Genomic DNA, 21,608 nt, shown 5'->3' on the forward strand with positions numbered 1-21,608 from the left:
AGCCCTGAGGGGCCCAGAAGAAACAATTGCCTGAACAGTGATTCATTACAGATGGATTACAATTTTTTCTAATGGGCTGCCTGTTGTTCACTGAGAGTGACACCGTGACGGCGATATGGTACTTCAAAATGATCAGGAAATCCTGTGCACAGTTTAAATAACATTTATGTGTTTCTGTTTAATATCGTTTGCCAAAAATAAATTACACTTTATGAGAATGATTGTTCCCTGCAGGGACATTGACCCACGTGAACATTCATAATTTATCCGTCAGGTTATAACCCCAGTGTAAAAATGGAGAACTCAAATCCACAATATGTGTTGTCATAAGTGAGTTTGGCATCAAGGAAATTGAAAAACAATTTCACAATAGTACAAACAAATGCAATATCTCTCTGAAAGTATCCACAGATTTTAAATTGGAAAGAAAGATTCAGAAAAGAAAAGATCTCCTAGCTTTGGTGCAGTGCACTACTGGAGAAAAAGCAAGGCTTTCAAAACCTGGTAACAAATTGTTTGTTACATTCGTCCGTGGTAATAAAGTATTGATGAAGACTTGGAGCAGTGTCCTTTTGCAGATTCTGAGTATTATTTGAACAGCATGAGAGCTGCCTGTTCCCATGGAAGAGAAATTTAATTTCACAACTGTCAAACGTTTCCTGGGGTGGCAAAAGAAAATTCCCATTGATGAGAACGTTGGTGGGCTCAGGATGTCTCTTGTATATGCTTGGCTTATTCTGACGAGGGCAATTGGTTTTTATTGTTGAGACTCTCTCATGGTTTATAATACACTGAAACGGCACGCAGCAGCCCCTTAAGTACCCGCCAGGTATTTGGTTAAGCAAAGAGTGTGTATGAGAATTTTGGAAAACCTCTCGGGCACAAATCTTGACTTCCGAAATGCCAAAATAATTCATTTGACTGATGGAATTCCATCTGGAACAAGGGAGGCTCGAGGGGTAGACCGTGCAATACAGATCAGCTGACTAACCCCCTTGTGCTGAGCAAACAGCCCTTGGAGGGAAAAGACTTTGCACTGCGTTGCTTCGAGGAGTGAAAGGAATTGGATGCAGTCACTGCACTAAAGGAATTCAATTTTGAACAATTGAGGTTGTTTTGGATTTAATGAAAACTTGGGGAAATATATAACTAGCCTCAATTCACGCTACCGGTGGAGGGGACATATTGACTTGGTTAACGACAATCATTTTAAATATATATTTATCAATTGGATTTCCACAAAACGGTATGAATTTCCGGCTTTCATTTTTAGCCCTCCCCAGGAATGTTATCACATTCTACTCAGAACCACTTCAATAAGTCTTTTATTTATTTATTGGTAGCCCATGGGTGGGGTATCGCTTGCTCTGAAGCATTTAAAAGGCGAATACAGTTTATGAACCTTGACAGTCTACCTAACAAAAGTTCTGAAATGCCATAGTTTGTGGGTGTATTCGTGGAGGAATTTTCATTCCTTCCTCAGGTTTATTGAAATTAAATCCACTGAGAGGAAATCAAAGCATTACTGTTACAGTATTATGATTGGTAACATGTGACACGATACACACCAATGAAACCTGTATCGTTTTATTACGGATTTCAACAACATTCTTTATGACTTATACAGAGGAAAGGTTTTAGTCTTTTTTTTTCCTGCGAATAAAAGAGAGGGAAAGTATTTTCTGACTAATATATGGGGCACCTGGCAGGTCACAACGAAACCCATTCAGCCATTGTTCTGGATGTACAAAAGCGCTCAGAAGTAGAGTTGTCAAAAAATCGTGTAACCATCATTTGTTATATTTGGCAGGGTATACACAAACATAGTGCAGTGTGTATATTTTTTGGACAATCTCAAAAACAACATTATAAGTTGGTACACTTTTGTACAAAGTTATTGTTTGAAAAAACGATCACTTTTCAAACTGTGTGTGATGTATTTTTTTATATAGGTTTTTTAAAGGTTTTTTTCAGAAGCGTTTCAACATATAAAAAACTCTTGGTAAATGTTGTCAATGTTTGTTCCTTTCAGTTCATTGTATCGACAACCTTGAAGATAAGTTTCCTTTCCGAGAAAAATAGGGGGAAAACACTTATTAAAATATTGACCACAATGAAAAACACTTCCTTTCACATGCTAATATTTATTGAGGATTTTGCCTGACAAGTCATCTTTGTCCTCCATAAAGAACATAGAGCTTATGAAGTGAATTTTTTGTCTTAAAAAATCGTTAGTGAACGTAAATTTTCACCACTGCCATTTCCTATCACCAGAAACAGTCATTATTTACCCACAGAATGAAAAAGAGTCTACTCCAACTTAATCATATATGGCAGCCAAATCAATATCACTACTGTACGCTATTTTTCTCTTTGTTCTTTGGGTGGAATGTTGATTAGATATTAATGAACACGATCGAAGGCAACATTTTGTCGGGGCGGGAAATTTCAGATCTGTTGCACATGTCTCATGTAATTAGGACACGTCATCTCGTTTTATGTCCGTCAACGGAGTTGAGGCATTATAACCACCCAAAAAAAATGTAAAAAAAGGGGGGGGGGAAATTAGGTCAGACTGATGAATTACTTCAGTACACTATGATACAACACTTCCCGAAACCCGCCTTAACATGGATTTATTACACAAGCAATTTGTGTGCATTGATGCACCATGGTACGGTAATGAATGCATGAAAACTCCTGAAGAGAACTGGTGTTAGTAACTTCCTTAGAAATGAGTCAGCCATTTGTGTTAAGGGAAATTACAGGTTTTTTTTTAAGCTGAGAGTAAGTTTTGAAACCAACTAATTGGTTTGAATTATCAGAAATGTTGGATATGAAGTCTATCTTTTTTAGAAAAAAATTGTAATCAGGTTTGATGTGATCTTATGTCTCTGCTTTGATTACAGTTAAAAAGGAAACGCTAGCGGGAAACAATTTCAAATTAGGAACTTGTTGGGTTAAGGGAAAATATTTTTGGAATGAGAAAAAAAATGTTTTGGTTTTTGACATCCAAGAAGCCAATTGTACCAAGCAGTTATCACATTTTGACGTCACAGGGCTGTTTGCTTTGAATGTTTTACAGGAGTTCAGCACAAGTCAACTGATGCAAAATATTCGTTGCAAATTTGTGAAATAAAAGTTTTATCGCAATCGCATTTGCAGGAAGAACAAAACAGGCTTTAAAAATACTGAAATTTTGAAACTGTAATTTGAATGGTTTGGGGTAATTGGTAATAGCTTCCAGGTTGTTCGTGAAATAACAAGATGTCCCCAGAAAGAATAAAACCCTGCATAGTATTAGGGACTCAGATGAGGGTGTTCGTGTTGCCCTCTCAATGGGGAACCCCACTGCATTATCTTACTTCCACTCAACTTGACGATTTTCAATCACAAAGGGCAAAACGTAATTATTAATATCTGCCCTGCAGTCCAAAACACTAACCATTAAAAAAAAATTGTTTAAAAAAAATGAAGTTAAATACTTATTTAAAACTGTTTTCCTCTCATCAATCACATATACAAAATCATTTCTTCTTGTTATCCAATGCTTGCCAGGTAATCCAAATACTTCCACACAGCCGTAGGTTACAGCTCATTCAAGATTCCAAAACAGAGTTCCGGTTTTATTCAATGACGGCCTCCTCCCCGATTCCTTAATACAGGGCCCTAAGGCTCAGTAGTGGATAAACCATACCCCATGAATGAACCAACAATATCACACTAAAAAAGACATATACATATAAGGTGAAATCTCCTAAAATGTTTCCATTCTTCTTCGATCCATAACAAAAAGCTGTCCACTTGAAAAAAGAAAAATTATTTTTCCCAAGTATGTATAAATTTTTGCAACTAGGGCATGACACAAGGTCAGGCTTGTACACTCTATTTAATGAGAATTCTGGCATAATTCTCTTCAGGGGAGAAATAGAAGATGGAGGGGATGGTCAGATTGGAACTCAATATCATGCTGGCCTAGGTACATCATTTTACCTCCAGCCAAAATTATCTAATGAGTGCCAGTGTACTGAAACTGCATCTCAAATTAACTATAGTCAAGTTTCTTTTAAAACAGAATAAAGAAACATTTAGATGATTAGTTGAAGAAGAATTCAACAAAAAAACTAATTTAAAGACGACTAGGTCAAGAACAATTGATGCATCTTAAATCAGAGATGAGTCCTGAAAGTTTGATAACAATTGTCTCTCGGTGTAGAAACGAAGCTCCCTGAATTTAGGCCTACATTTTGTTGGTCATGACACAGGCCAAGTTTGTGACAGCAAGTTTGCCTCTTTTAAGAAACTCTGAAAGTGAAAGCACAGGGAGATCAGTGAAAATCACATGCCTGTGTGTTAGGGCTGTAATATATTTCTTACAACAAATGTACATTATTTATGTACAGTGTATGTCATAATCAAACATCTCTGTCCTTGCTCATTGTTAACAATGAATGAATCCAAAACCATAACTACTTTGACTTTACTTTATAATATTTTACTTTACTTTTAGCAAGGAATAGCAAATGTATAATTTTTTGTTTCTTCTTTTTTTCCCCTCCAAAGTTCTTCTTCTTCCTTTTAGTTTTCAATGTATCAAGAGGTTGGAACCACAATGACAACTGATGATGCCAATTAAGCCCTCCAGATCAACCATTAGAATACTTATCTCTGTAGTAAAGGTTCCATATGGTCAGTGCCAAGTCTTAAATACCCTCCCTGCCTGGCAGCTTGGGTCATCCTCCTCCAGGGACCCACCAGGTCATCTGACCTTCTGATTAACTGACAAGAAGAAGACAGCCTAATCTTCACTCACTGAGTGACAGCAGAGAGCAGATATTTTGCTCTCATGATTATATGATTAAGGGAGACTGTAACACAGTCTTTGGATAACACTGATCCACAGACTGCCAAATTAGACAGGCTGGGAATTTTCATATTAATTACAAATGTACTCGATACCCAGCTTGGTTGTTGTGAGTTTATCTGAATGGTTAACACTTCAGAGATGCTTTCTCTATGGTCAAAATCAAGGTTAATCTAGTAATAATAATAGTGAAGATACTGACATCATTGCACTGAAGTATAGCATCAGCAGGCCTGATACTTACTTCTTTTTTTTTTTTTGGGGGGGGGGGCACGGCAGTTTTCCTTACATAAAGGGCAACTCTATTATGAGGAGAAATTAACATTTCTCCTGCACACACATTGCTAGGGGCAACAAGGCAATGGCCATTGACTAGCACCATTGCTTCCATTTTAGATTAGCTCTGCTCTTGTTATAGAAACATATATTCTGTTGAGTTTGAACAATTTTCTTCAAAATAATTATTACAAAACTCCTTCATGTTATTTAATGAAACAACTATAACAACAAAAATTATCAGAAAATATCGGTGAAGGATGACCCTTTTTTGAAGTGCATTTATCGATTTGTCAGTTCCCCCATTTATCCGGATAGCAGAAAATGTTTATATGTCAGGCGCTTTACTTTTCATGTACATCAACTGGTAAATCAATAATAAGAACAAGTCAAGGGTCAGATAGATTTCCCCAGAGTACATGACAAGCTAGCCCCATCGAATTCAGAGGCATGTTCCACAAATATACACCTCCAGTCCACACAACCAGAGATATCACTGGCAAAGGAAGAGCGTATGTTTCTTCCACCGCTCAGACTTCTGTCCTCTGGGTGGCCAGCCCCGCTAATGGTCAATTCCCCTCAATCAGCAAGCATTTTAATCTCTGAAGTGCTTTGATAAACAAATACGGGTAATTCATGGGGAAAGTGAAGAGAGGAAGCTGTAACTATCCTTGGGGGGGGGGGGGGGGGGAGGAAACGTTTTGAAAACTAGGAAATACCGGGACAGGAAACTTCCTGACAGCCAACCAGCCCCCCCAAAACACAAGTGCCCAGAAAAGGAAGAGGGGGAGGATTTACATCATTTCTGGGTCGGAATCAATAAGGACGGTCTTTAGTTCGCTGATTGGTTTCTTATCGGTTGTAGTTTTTTATTAAAGGAACACGTTGCCTTGGATCGGACGAGTTGGTCAAAACAAAAGTGTTTGTAACCGTTTTTTATAAAATGCATATGGTTGGAAAGATGTTTTAAAAGTAGAATACAATGATCCACACAAGTTTGCCTCGAAATTGCGTGGTTTTCCTTCTACTGTGCGAACTAACATGGTCGGCCATTTATGGGAGTCAAAATTTTGACCCCCATAAATGGCCGACGTGTTAGTCGACAAGGTAAAAGGAAAACCACGCAATTTCGAGGCATGTTTGTGTGGATCATTGTATTCTACTTTTACAACATCTTTCTACCCATATGCATTTTATAAAAAACGGTTACAAACGCTTTTCAAAGACCAAGTCGACCGATCCAAGGCAACGTGTTCCTTTAAGGGCTTCCCGTGTGAAACCAAAATATCAATCGAGGAGTTTACTCTCCTCGAGAAAACATTTTGTTAGCATTTTGTCCATGCAGGTCAAGCCGATTGATCCCCTCGCACAAAGTGCAGTAAGCTCCTATATCCTGTCCTCCAATGTGGAAATCAAAATGTACATTAAGGAATACACCCCTGAAATGGTGGAAATGGAAGGTGCATATTTTTCAAAGGGTGCTTTCCGCGTGAGCAAGAGGGTCACTATTTGAATGTGCTTTGCTACTGAAAATGACATTAATAATTAATTTTCACAGCGCTTTAATTGCTACAAGTAAAAATCACCCCAAATTGTTGTCGTCTTCTCAATTAAAGAGTTTTGATATTATTATAATAAAAAAATATGTAAAAAAATGCTCAAGAAAGAAGAACGTATTCTGAATATTTACAATTCCCTAAAAACTAACAGAAACAATCTTAATTCCACTAAACTTTCAAGTCTGTGCATTTTGAGCAAGAATAGTGAAGTATGGACAGGCTGCAATTTTGTTTGTTCTCAAATTGATTAATATGGATGCAAACACGTTTACATTTTGCTAATGTAACCCTGCAGCCGTCTTTTCTTTCATAATTCATTTGTCACCATACGAAAGGGCGGCAAAGACATATTGTGTCACTCATTTTGGATACAACATGCAGAGCTCCAATGTTACCAAACCCAGACACCAGTGCACAGTCTCCACACAGCCAAGCAGACTTCTCGGAACCAACCAGTGTTCAGTTGCCAAGGTTTCATATACCTGACTGCTCCATGGTCACTAAGGGAACAATTAGTTGTATGTGACCTACAATTTTGTGTACAAATGTCTTCCGCCTCATTTGCGTCATCAGAATCGTTGTTTGCTGCATGGCTGTGCATGTCGCTGGAGGTAGCACCAATAAGACTGTTGGAGCTAGAAATGACCAGTGAAATATACAAGGGTAGGATTCCTGGCTAGGGCAACACAGTATGTCCTTTTCCTTTGACAAATACCCTCGGTTGGTGTTCCTTGCTCTATGGTGGTTGCAACGAAACAAGCGAGACACCCACAAGAATCCCAGAGAGAAGAAAACAACACGAACAATAAAACATCCATTAGTCACACACTTCAGTTTTTTTTCTGGGAACTTGAAACCGATTATCTCTCGGGTGAGCATTTCAAGAAAACCCGCGCCGAAAAAGAGAAGGGCACAAAAAGACAGGGGCATCGATCCGCCACTCTTCAGATTGGAGAAGGATCTGAATGATGCCTTCCAAACAAGCAGATTAACAAGCTTTACTCCTAAGCACCGTTTCATTTTGATCATCCAAGCTACACCAGGACCAAAAGCCCCAGCAAAGAAAAGAAGAGGGGACTCGTTGGCACAGATTAGCACTAATCTGTGTCAATAACAGCCTTGTTTAGGGGGCAGGTTTGGGTCAACAGAATGAAGTTGAGCCTTGTCCATCAATATAAAGAGGAGGAGACCAGGGGGAGGGGATTTGGGGATTCATTGGGGATCTACTATTTGTTCTCTGGTAGGCTTATTGACAGTGTTTGACCCCCAGGCTTATTGTTGTGGCATTGTTCCATCGGAAGGAAGTCAGATGGATACAAATGGATGCCTATTGACCCATTCTGACAATGTGACCATCTAATACAGTAAGTAAGAGACCCTTTTACGTGATTGACAGCCGACGAGAGCTCGTTCAATTTGGTCCCAAAAACTTCTCAACAAGTTTCGGGTCATTCAGGGTAAAGACTGGATCTGAATGCATTTGGTCTTTCCTTTTTTCTGGTAACAATCCACAGAGAAAGCAGTTTGGTATGTGTAACAAAAGGTCCACAGATGGTCTTAAAGGAACGTTTCAGAATGGGTAAGAAACAAAAATCATGAAGATCACAGATTAACATAAAACTTACACGGTCTAATGATGATGATAGAAGAAAACATTCCATGAAATATTATTGTCTTAAATGTCATATTTGTTGATAAATAAATAATCTTATTAGTGTTTGGAGTTTATCGCTCAGTAAGCGTTTTATTAATTTTTCTTTTTGCATCGATGTCTTGCAAAAATGTGAATCGGTTTTTCACTATTTTCTCGGGACCCAGATGGCCGATCGATCTCAAACTTCTACAGGTTTGTCAGTTTATATATCTGGTGGATTACATAAAGTGCTTACACTGCCAGCAACTGTTTTGTCTGTAAAACCAATTCTGTAATGTTCCTTTAACAGAACACACAATGAAATTTGTCTCATTCTGTACACAAACTCATTTAAATACCTATTGAGCAAATGGGGTTAATGTGTATTGGATTAAAATTACCAGGCCTCTTTGAAAGGGCAAGGTCATTTTCATTTTACAAAGGGAACTTCTATTTAAAAATCTTAAAGCCAATGGGAAACTTTTGATGGGGCACCAAGGCCGGAAGACCAGGGGCAAAAGGAGGTCATGGCCTCCATAGCTTATGTGTTATTCCAGGCTTGAACCACATAATTTTATTAGGGGGAGTTTTTGTATTTGTTTGATTATACAACTTCAAACAATTTAAAACTCACAAGACAACACTTTAAATTTCGTCACCAAAAGACAACTGGTGTACTCTCCTGGTTTACCGATACAAAAATCAGCCAGACTCATTTGGTTTAGGATCTTTCAAGCAGAACTGATTGCTTCTCATGTTCCGTGACATTTAGACGTTCAGGTGAGTTACTGATGGATACTATTTACATAGCACATGATTTCTAGACTAGTTCGCATCATCATGTGATTACATCCACCTGATGAAGCTCTGGCTTCTCATTCCAGAACACCAAGGCCACTCTTCATTAGAAAAGCATATTTTCTCAAAGCCCAGATATGACTGACTGGAAAAGGAGGCATGATGGCTTCATACAGCAGCCCAGATACAGGCGTTGGCTACACTGTGAAATCACAAGCTGGTTTCATGATATCCAGATCCCTTGCCAAAGTGTTGCTATTTAAAAATGGCATTCTGTTTTTATGGTTAGTTTGGTAAATTTTTTATACTTGCAGTGAGTCTAAAAATTCATTGTTAGCTGAAGTAAAAACAAAAACCTTAAAAATTAGACGTACAGAACGGCACAAACACAAATTCTTTCCGTCCTCATGCTTACATTTAGCATTTACTTTTAGGCCTGGAATTACACAGAGGACACTCAAGCCATTGCCTTCGTTGCCCCATGTCTTGGCCTTGGTGCTCCTTCAAAAGTTTCCCATAGACTTAAAGATTTTCAAATGGTATAAGTGCCCTTTAAAAAAAATAAATAAAAATGGACTCGCCATTCTAGGTCTGAAATTTCTCCTACAGTATCTACCAAAGGTTAATTCAAAACTTACCTTTCCGACTCCAGGATTATCTTTGACCCTCGACACATTGCGTAGAAGCGAAGGGGGTGCAGGGGGCGGCGATCTAGAAATGATCTGGCAGAAATTTGTTGGGAATATCGGTGGCTCTGGCTCCCTCGCATGAGGGTCGGGTATAAATGTCTGCTGCCGTTGCTGCTGCTGTTGCTGCTGCTGCTGCTGTTGTTGTTTCCTCTTTTTGGAGCTGAGGTTTAACTTCTGTGCTGCCCTGTTTTTCAAAAAGACAAAAGAGACAAGAGGCTGATGAGTTTCAAAAATTATATGCGACTTAAAAACCTCAAAAATCTTATAAAATCTTAGAGTGCCAAAGCTATGAAGCAAACTGTAGGAAAAACCAACATATATTTTAGGATTGCTTGAAAAAAATAAAGAATGTAACCATAACCCAATATATTTAATTTGGGGTCGAAATAAAAAAATCCTCATCAATATGCCGATATCGGCTCTATCAACTGAGCCATCCAGCCGGATAATGGCCTGGCGTTCTCTTGTCAATATTCTTGTTAGGGAATGCAAGACAGAAAACCATTCAACCTGTAACTGTTGTATAGCTAGGGATCACACCTAAGTATACGATATAGCTAGCTCAGCTGAAGGCAGCTGGGGATGCGACTCTTTACTTCAAATAGCAAGTTTTAAACCACAAGGGAGACAGACTGGTTCAATTTACATTATTTTAGGGTCTCAACATAACATGGCTGAGAATATTATGTAATACCAGATACAACATTGCACGAATACCCTTAAGCCAATCAATTACCCTCTCCACCAAACCAAACTAAAAATACCCGACCATTGCACTGCGCGTAACTATATCTGACAGCAGGAATCATTATCTTACCACAAAGTTCCCTAATTGTGTTACTATAACACTACCATTTACCCACCGTTAACTGAAGCCAGGTATCAATGGGACGTTCCTAAGATGATTGCTGTTCACATTTATGCCCTATCACGTTCACTATACAGCATTCCCATCAATAAATCCCCAGGAACATACCTGGGGCGTAGCTCATTTGGGTACTATTGTAATTGGATTGGTTGAAGTAGGGGCTGGTCAATAGATTATCCTCCATGTCCTGGCAGGGCTGTAACAGAAACCCCCCCCCCCCCCCCCCCCCCCCCCCCCGCTTAGTTTTTGAAAGGGAACGGGCATCAAGGCATTTTTCTTGGTAAAGGGCACCCTCTGATTAGGAAATTGTAAATTTCTACTGGAGCAATTCAAGGGCACCAAGACAATGACCAGGGAGCATTGAGGCAATCATCTTCGTTGCCTCGGTGAAAATCAGTAGGCAAGCTACAGATTTCATAAGAAAAGTTTAAGAAAAGTTGTGTTAAACTTTGACTTTGTAGAAATGTGTGGTGCAGCGAGTTAACGATCAGTATTCTTGCCTCGTCTTTAAAGTTCAGAGTTGTACAGTTAATTTGACCATCCCACACAAATGTTTGTTTTATACGATGTTAAGATAATTGCATGGCCCATGGTGTGAAAAGCTACCCTTGAAAATGTCAAACGGTTGCAGTTTCTTGCCCATCAAACTAGAAATAGATCGGCAAGACTAACAGAAGACACTGACAGTTGTCACACTGACAACTGCCCGATTAAACATTCCTGTTTAACTAGTGTTTCACATTTCTTTGCATTAGCGGACGGGTAATAATCTATACAGCCATTCAGAATGTGTTAACAACTGAGAGTCAACATCAGTCGCAAACAAACTAACCCATGAAGTGTTCTTGTAGATAAACACTAGAAAGTACTTACTCTAACATTGTGCTACCTGATGCGAACATTCTCGGCCTCGATACGAAATCTCCCCCAATTCAAATTATTCTGAGGGGACAAATAGTCCAGCACCATCGACTAGGTTGCAGCTTAAAGCAGAGAATGTAAACGAAAGTTGAAAAGTTCTCCGAGCTGAAGCTAACCCCATTACACAAGGCAATATCAAGACTCACTCTCTCCCTCTACGGTCTGCGTCAGGCTGCTTCTTCAAGAAGATAAATTTCCAGAGCTAGTACCCAGTGGACTGGTCATGTAGCAAATGAATCCAGGCCCTGCGCAAACCATGCGCATCCACAAGATCGTTAGGTATTCATGGAATGCTGGGATTATAAGCCATAAATCACTTCCACAAAATGTCACAGTCACACTCCACTGAGCCCCCCATGGCCTACGCACCCTACTATCTCTCCCCCCCCCCCCCCCCCCCAGCAAATTTATGGCCTCGCAACATTTCCTGTATATAAGCTTGTATATGAATGAAGAGACAAATATACACATATCCAAGGTTCACCAATCTGTCAACAGGTAGCTTACATCATTACCAGAGTCTGCATTGACAAGACTTGCAAGGCAACAACTGCATTCAATATGCTAAATTGGGCAATTTATAACTTTATAATCAAACTTTACCCAATAGATTTATCACTTAGGCTGAACTAATGACTCTAAATTACAGGGGAAAATGGTGGAAAATGAATTAAGCAGGTGTTAAAAGTAGGTTATCTTTACAATAAGAGATTGCCAAATAAGTAACTGAGTTGCCAATTGGAACTGTATCAATGAGACTGAAACAGCTGTAACTGTGTGTAGCGTTATTGGTTATCTCTTATAAAAAGATACGCCCATCTATTTAGAGTGTGACTATTGCTCTATCAATGTGTGTTTCCGCGCAAACAACAGAGAAACATTGCGTGTTTTCTTCGCCATTTGTCACCCTGTTATCTCTGTTAAGCCAGACAGATGAGCCCGGCTGGCTCCAGGGAACCTATCACCGGTCCCGTGCATCGTCAGTGAAGGACGGCCGAAATAGCTCGGTACTCCACCTTAGCAAACAAACCCGGGCTAATATCTGGGCCAATATGACACTGATAAGAGCTTCCTAATTACGTGCACCAGATGATGAACTTTGAAAGATGTGCAAGTACAAGCCCATAATGATCATTGTCAAGTTCTTTTATTGTTGCACATGTAGGCAAAGCACATGTGTGTACACCACACAAAAAGGTCAAGTTTGTTTAACACCCAATTTGTCTGTTATTATTTGTCTAATTAGTCACGCTATGTTTTTGTTTTGCTACCTCTCTCCTTCCTTCTTTTACAAACATGGAGGAAATTATTTAAAACATCCACAGCACCCTCCAACTAATACAAAGAAAATAATCAATAACATTAGTGGCTTCTTATGTAGCATTCAGATCAGTTGATTATGATGCCCCAGCATTATTACTCCTGGTCACTGGGCCTTTTATTTAAACCATCTCAACTCCCCTGTGAATATACAGCCTGAGCTGCAAAATAGATAGCACACCGAGCTAAATCAATCACAAGAACCATCTAAGCCTTCATAGGTCCCAATTTACTCCTGGGTGAAGAGAAGCAACCATAAAGTAAATTGCTCAAGGACAAAAGTGTCATGACCAGGATTTGAACCCACACTCTGAACGATGACTACGCCACCATAACTTGAGGTATAACTATTACTAAACCACTCAGCGATGACATGCCAATACTTGATGGACACCTTAAAATCCAGTGCCTATAAATATTTAATGAGGAAGGTTAAATGCCCCTGGTTAATGAGGCTTTACATTGTTGAAGTTGTTTACTGCTTTTTTGGTTGATGAAAGTTCAATATACCCCCCCCCCCCCAAAAAAAAAAAAAATTCCAAGTGACTTTTCAAATAAATTTAATTAATTTGACTGATTTGAAAGATAAAGCAGAACAAACCTTGAGGAAAAAAAGTGCACAATAAGATCGAGCAAAAAATCATTGACATTTCCCCTTTATTTTGAAGCCTCAATGAACGCTCGGCCTGATTTCATCATCATTATTTATTTCCTACAAAGATTAAAAACTTATTAATATTGTCACAAGTTTGAGGGACAGAAACATCCCCCAAAACACCCAATTATTGTTACCAGTTCAGTATCACATAACGGGAGTATCAGATAACCTATATTCAATGCATTTACTCTTTTATCAATTTATCATAGCTACTGGAGTTCTTGAACCTACTTACAGCTGACAGAGGGAGGGAGACTATTATTGCATTATCATTTACTTTATACATGTTAGTGATAACCCATTAACTATTACAATCGATACTACCGTGGAGGATACTACTAACCTAGATTAGTTTCACATTATGTCAGGATACTAAACTACTACAGCAAAAGTAAGAAATCTGCTTCAAGGTTGTTGTTGTTTTGTTTGTTTTCTCCCCTCCCCCCGCCTTTCTTTTTTAGAGGACTGATCTTTTTACCAGTAAAATCAAATCACCCGCTTCAGTATTTCAAAAGGATGGACCCTTTGCTGTTTTCTTTTATTAATAATTCACTGAAATTTGTCACTCCGCTAATAATTCACTGAAATCTGTCACTCTGCTTACAGATAAACAAGAAGCTTGCAGCCAGGCTTTAGCGGAAGCTTCAACATTGTTTTTATTTTATATATTATAGATTTTTTAAGTTGATGGAATAAACTTTTCATCCAGTTAAGTTCTAGCCTAACCTCAAGTCCTACTTGTGAACAATAATGAGCTGTTTTTCTGCCAATATAAACTTCTCTTTTAGTATCTGATTTATCTTTCCCATAAAAACAGGAGGAATTTACAACTGGTCCCCTTTCATTCAACAAGGTTGCCCATAAATAAATCAAGGAACAAATTCATGTAAACTGTTTTTAACAGCTGAGTCACCTGTAGCGTACATTAAAATAAACTTTGGCATGTTATGAGCAAATGCAACAAAGAAACAAACTGTGACATTAAGGCAAATTGCCACCCCATGGTAATTTGACACCACTTTTATAGTTTGAGATGCCACAACTTTCTCACTCCATGGCTGTATGTTACCATTTGCAAACTTCATCCAACTTTTTGGGTGCTGTATTTTGAAAATAAATCTTAACAAAATTAACTGACACGGTTATACTCACATCTGGGACCATATCCCAAACCTCACATTCTCCGGTAAGTTCAACATGAGATTGGCTAATAGTTATGTCCTCCTCTAACAAGCTCAACCCTATATTCCGAAACAGTTAAAGCGAGCATTCACAGTTGGGAATCAGCTACTCCAAGCATGCTCCAAGTTAACAGAACAAGCCAACTACTACTAATGTATGCCTACAGAAGTTGCACACTAAGGTGAACCAGTTTGTTGATACACACACTTGCCATTGAGCTGTGACAGTGATCACCAGCTGACCGGTAGCCCCTCCTACTGTTTGCCTGGCACCGAAGCTCCATGGCTGAATGACCCACCCCTAAACAATATCCCCAGTCAAAAGATCCGCCCTCCTGAGGGGCTATTCACAATTTCACAAGTCATTTGATCTGGTCACACACAACAACACAAGCAAGGAGTCTTGCTCATAGAAGAGGTACCAGCCCCATTATGGGACAATTCAATTGCTTGGCAAACAAGCCAAACAGAGTCCCCAATCGTGTCTGGATGGTTCAGTCATACTATTTGCCGGGCAAGAATGAAAGAAACCCCCCTTTGCCACAGACAGTTGTCTCCTACCGGAAATCCTCGGTGCCTCAGCACAAAGACCGTTTTACGGTCTGCAAATATGAACATGCACCTAATCCGACATATTTCAATTTTTATTATTGCCGATATCACGGTTCTTATATGCAATAAAACAGAAACTGACGGGGCAAACTTTGTTCACTAAGGACTAGGCCAGACCGGGTGGAGACAAGCAGTCTCATGGGGATCCCTTCACACCTAATTCAGCTGTTTATTCTTGAACTCACTGTGATCAATTTGTGTAATTTGATTTCAGTTGTCAGTGAAAACGCAAGTTTTCTTGAGATGTTCTTGCAAGTTCAAGGCACTTCCCAAGTTGCTGTTGTTTCTGTAATTATTTGTGTAAACCCCCCATCCATGATTCACTGTCAGCCAATGTGTAGTGACCAAAGATCACCAAGCCAGTGGGAGTTTTGAATTTGCATCAATTATCTCTTTACAGCATTATCTTTGCATCAAGTACATCACCTCACATGTAACTGAGGATTAGTTTTTTGCTGCTTGAATGGAAGTTAATGCTGGTTTAATCACATCTGTCTCTCAAGATTATGCATTTATAGTTGTTCATTCGGTCACATAGAGGAAACCAACATACCTCATCAAGATAAACTCTTTGCAAATGAATGTACAAAAGTGGAATTAAAGGTATATGGCCATTGTTTGTTTTTTGTTTGTAAAACCATGGAGCAATAATTGCTCCATGGTAAAACAGAACACTACACAACATTTTTGAAAGAGATTAATAAAATAAACTGAAAACTCTCTTAAAAGGGAGTATACTCACTGGTAATTACTGCAAAAATGAATGACCCAAAAGACTTACTTGGTACAGAAGCAGCACTGCTGCTGGTAGTGTACAACATTTTGAGAAACATTTCCCTTCAAAAGAATGTAAGCAGTTTTAGAGAGAGATGGATTCAAAAATATTTCAATCTGAGAAACATTTGTGTGTTCCAGTTAGGGGTTATTTTTCCTGCGTGGAAATAACTGCTCCAGATTTTTGGGCGATATCTCAAAAACTCTACTACCTTTAAAATGAAGTTTTCAAATCTTTTGGGTTTATTATGCCTTTAAAGGAGGACAAAGTTCTGCTCTGTTGTCACAATCTGAAATTTCTACATGAAAACTACTCACTAATTATGGAACATTCCCATATGAGCAAAAGTCACAAACTGTCCACAAACAACATCAATCACTCAAGGTTTTCCTGCCTTCAGCTTTGATGACAGTGGCTTAGGTCAAACATGCTGTCAGAACCAGGAAAGAGTTCCCCAGTCATGAACTTGTGTTAAAGGGCTGTGTTAAATGGTTTTAATAAAACCTTTTGTAGATCCAAGTTTTTTCACCATGACACAACTCCCTACACTCACTGTGAATGACGATGTATGTAATTTAATTCACCTACAGAAGTTTCAGCTTCATTAGTCGTCTATTTGTTAAAGAAAAAAGAGCAAACATTACAGAGCAATGTTTTCAGGAGAGTGGCGTAATATACGTTGTACGTGCTAAAATAATGTTCGTCTCTTGAGACAAAAAATATGTTGTGCCTTTTTTTACACTAATTTCTAAAAAAATACAGTACCTCAGCATGTGATATTGAAAGGGAAGCTTTCTACCATCATTATCTTTAACCCTTGTAAGTTTAATGTAAATTGTGTTTTGTGTCATGCAAAAAGTACCCAAACCCTTTAAGGTTACAACTTCCATACAACATTTCATAGTAGATTTAGAAGAGCACATGCCGTATAGCTAAGAGCCCCAGTGTTCAGCAATTTGTACCATTGCTCTTTGATTGATGTTCTAATGGTGGAAGCCCAGTCTAATTTTACCAAAATTTATGGTTTCATTAAATTTGAATTTACGAACAGCAGCTAGGCCAGGACTTACTTGTTTATGTGTACTGTGAACAATACAAGGTTGAAGGGGTTAATCAGGACTTGTTTCATTTAGCGGGGTTAATTTCTCTGACAAACTATAGCCACTGGAACAATTTTATCAACAAATCAAGACATTTCTAAGCTTTGGGTACATACAGTATGTGTTGTCTCTGACAAATTAACTACTGTAGTTGAATAATCATGCAAATGACTATTTTGACTATTTTGTGAACTGTACATTTCGGCTTTTAGCCGCCGTATTGCAGTGTTTTAATAAATAAACCATGAATAATAATAATAATAATAATAATAATAATAATAATAATAATAATAATAATAATAATAATAATAATAATAATAATAATAATAATAATAATAATAATAATAATAATAATAATAATAATAATAATAATAATAATAATAATAATAATAATAATAATAATAATAATAATAATAATAATAATAATAATAATAATAATAATATTACATGTTTTCCTTTATGCTTTTAGTTTTTTGCATTTCACTGCAACACCGTCTGAAAAATGTGAGCAGACCTTTATTACTTTACAGTATTAACATAAACAATTTTGATGTGATTCTGATCATCTACTCCTCCTAAGTAACGGACAAAGTCGGAGGAAAAGATAACACCTATGGTTTTAACTCCAGAGGAGCAAGAGAGTTTCTTTGCTCTTCTCGGAATTCAAGGTACTGGTGCAATTACGGGTCAAAAAGTACAGGTAGTTAATCAGAATGGCTAAATGGACATATCAGGGTCTCTAAAGGTATCACTGCATGATTGGCCTTCATAGTGCAAACCAAGTCAAGCATGAAATTTGGTTATTCAAGTAATCCCCTCTCATTTTTTCTACATTTTGCTAACTTTTAAAATGATCCAACTTTCAAATCTGGAAACTCAAAAAAGAAATCAAACAGATTAAACATGGTGGGTTGTTGGCCATAAACATATTAGTAACATATTTTTTTCCTGAAAAATGTACAATTGATTGTGAGAAAGAGTAAACTTTATTGTAAAACTGCTGTGACAAACATGACATGATAACTGAAATAAAGTTTGAACATGAATGGGGACAAGTTATCTTGGATTCAGAAAAACACCAGGCACATGCATTTAACCTCGTTAGATAATGTCAAAATAGCATTACTGTACACTCCCCTTCAAAGAAACATGTAAAAAAAATAGTTCAGCTAGGTTTTTCTTGTGGACAAAGAATATCATTTTCGTTCGCTGTAAACTATTGAGGCCTACAGTGGATATCCATAACATAAATATTTTGAGCAAAACGTCTTCACATGATGAATAACGTGATAATGTCCGAGAGCCGAAGGGGAACATTTCCATATTGGGTTGACCTACTTGCCTGACCTGTGGTAAAAACATAACTCATAGCTCCTTTCGCGCTCTCTGTAGTCCCAATCTAATACTAGATTCAGATGAAATCAATTCATCATTGCTTTCTATATCAACATTCTTCATGGAAACAGAATTAATCAAAATTGACAAATGTGGAAATGTCTATTTTCAAAAGAGAGGTGCTTTGGGCCTGGAGGGAGGCACACAAAAACTAGTTCAGCTTTGGTTTGTAAAAATATGATTTTATTTTTGTTAAATGAGTAAAACTTCTGATTATGCCCCGAAGTAGAGAAAAGAGTGCATGTCAAGTACTTGGTGAAAACATTTGAAATATTCAATCATGCAGATTATTTTATAATTTTAACAAGCTTTAGTGAGACACTCGCCCTCATGCCCTATACCAAGCATGCTTTAAAAGCAACAAATATTGCTTAACACATTTCTGCTGTGCAAAAATCAGTAGGACACAAGGGTCACATATAGTACGTGTGACATGGCATCTTAGCCGATAACCTTCTTTTTGCTCAGCGAAAATCAAAAAGTGCTTCATGCTCAGTTACTTTATCTGCTGTCCATGCACTCTATGAAATTGGGCCCCGGTGGACTCGACGGTATTAATGTATACCAGTCACACAGGAAGTTCATTCATCATTATTTACCGAACTCGACAACAAAAATGATAGATACAAAAGTTTTATGAGCCATGACATCAAGCAGTGCTCTTTACTTATTCATCAGTTTGTTAATTTCCTTCTGAGACAGTCGTAGGATGCGGAGGCGTTATGCGACAAAGCTAAAAAGAAAGTGCATCTCAAGTAAAGTGCACTGCATAGCCATTAGCACTGTAGGCCAGTCAACCTGCCACGCAAGTGAAATACTACTCACAAAAAGGCTTCAAAATTTTACCACGACTCAGATATTTGTTTAAAGAGTTAAGATGCATACATTTTTAATCTAAAATATATTTTATCAGTGATCCTTCTATCTGTCTCTACACAATTTACACAATTTCTTTCAGATAGAACAACCTTTTCAAAGACTCATTGTACCAAAACTGTTCAAGCAAGTAAACAAAAACAAAGCTCAAACTCCACTTATTTGGAACCTCTATCCCAACACACTACTCTCCCTTATAGCCATAATTCATACATGTACACTACAGCCCCAAAACCATTTCCCATAGGACTTGACACAAATTGCTATTGGGGTCTTCTATCACAGCCAATCAGCCAAATATTTCAGTTAGTTACTTCTTACATTCTACATGTATACGCTTATCAAAATTCAGGACTCTGTAAAATCTCTTGCTTTGGATTGAAATGTACATCAATGATGAAACCTCTTCAATAGTAGGCTATAAATAAAGTGTTTGTTTATTCCCAAAACATCCTCGCCTCTGTGCACACAATAATTATTCCAACACAGCATCTTGAAGGTCAATCACAACCACTTAAAACCATTTTCCCTCCCCCCACTCCTGAAGGATTTCTCTTTTTGGATTTTCATCATTCTGGCAGCAACAGCTTCTCCTGGGGGATGGCCATTGTTTGTTCCTCCTAATAGGGAGGATTGCATTGATGATAACTTGGATCAACAAAGCATGCAGTCAATTTGCTCCTCCTCATCCTTCTAATTGGGTGGCAGTTTTTTTTAATTTACCTTTAGGCCCAAGACTTCATCCTAAGGATCAACCTGACTTGTACTTTTTTTTTTCCTCCACTGGCAGAGACTCTTGATTATAAATAGACAAAGTCCGCAGTGCATGTTTGTCAGGTTCTCGGACCACAACCATATATCAAAACCCACCACAGACAGCGAATATGTCCAAATACCCGCAATCTGTTTCAGTCACCCTCAAACCTCACTTTCAAATTGGACAGTGTGATAAGAATTTCAGTTGCAATTCCATCACTCTGTACAATAAGATCTTTTAACCAAACTAGTTAGGGAGATGGCCTCAGCTTTTGATCAAAACCGGACCTTCGTCACAGGCATGAAAAAGCACAAACAAACTCATAAAACTAAAAAAGGAGCAATGTATTGCAGATCAATTTATTACAAAAGTATAGTTGAATGGACAATTTAGTTATGGACCTTCAGAATCTGGACTTCAGAATCTAGCCACACAACATTAATTCCTTCCAGATTTACAGGGCCAATAATAATTACTATGCAAAGGAAAGAAAACTTACAACAACGAAAAAACATTCCTCAATATTACATTTCAAAACTTCGTGGCAATTGAAATTGTGTGGATGTGTGTTTTTTTATTTCCGCCGGCTGCTCTCCCCACTTCAGTCTCCCTCCATCCACCATCCTTTTCCTCTCCAGTAAAACAAATTTGTTTGAGTAAAGCACTATCATTGCGCTGTAATTTGCCTCTCAATCATAATGCATTTTGTTAATGGATTCTCTCACAGCTGATGATGGGGTCCAGCAGAGCATGAGTAAAAACTACCCAAGCGGAATCACTGTGGCATAATGGACAAGATGCCTCCTGGGAAACACAGAGGTGTTATCAAGAGGACGGGATCATTTAGACAAATGACAGACAGACAGAGAGTAAGACTGACAGACAGAGGCACAAAAGCTTATGGGGTGGCCTGTGGCATGTACACCCCAAAGCTTTTCCTTTAATCCTTCCAAAAAACAAAGTTAACACTTCTGAGAATAAGCATGGGTGCTTCCACGAACACAAAGGAAGTATCTCCTGTCACCTTTAAAAAGACAACAAAGGAAAGTTTCTGTTATTCACATTGTTTTATCTTTACTTCTCCCCCCCCCCCTACAGAATTAAAGGCTTAGATGAGATTTAATTAATTCCATTTGATTGTACTCTTCAAGTAAACAGAGGGGATGAAGGGTTGTCAGAATAGTCTGGTCTGAGCTGACAACCTCTTATTAATGAACATCTGGACAGCAGCAGGCAGTTGAGTGAGAAACAAACAAAAACCCTTGTAAGGAACAACCCCTGGAGAACACAAGATGGTGCTGAGGAATGAGAAACAAAACAGAAAGG

At 38.2% G+C, this 21,608-nt stretch overlaps 1 protein-coding gene across 6 annotated transcripts in view; it reads right to left on the reverse strand.

Annotated features, from left to right (window-relative positions):
• LOC139952114 (uncharacterized) overlaps window positions 1-21,608 on the reverse strand; it is a 215,447-nt gene that overhangs the window by 25,662 nt on the left and 168,177 nt on the right. For 4 of the 6 annotated variants that reach the window (XM_071951290.1, XM_071951115.1, XM_071951205.1 and 1 more), the window contains one exon: window positions 9,769-10,003. In XM_071951290.1, the coding sequence (XP_071807391.1) occupies window positions 9,769-10,003 (235 nt within the window). Of the gene's footprint in view, window positions 1-9,768; window positions 10,004-11,560; window positions 11,671-14,738; window positions 14,875-21,608 lie in introns of those variants that run through there. The other 2 variants (XM_071951452.1, XM_071951522.1) reach the window with 2 other exon arrangements.

Source organism: Asterias amurensis, chromosome 1, assembly GCF_032118995.1.
Source record: "Asterias amurensis chromosome 1, ASM3211899v1".
In the NCBI taxonomy this organism is placed as follows: Eukaryota; Metazoa; Echinodermata; class Asteroidea; order Forcipulatida; family Asteriidae; genus Asterias; species Asterias amurensis.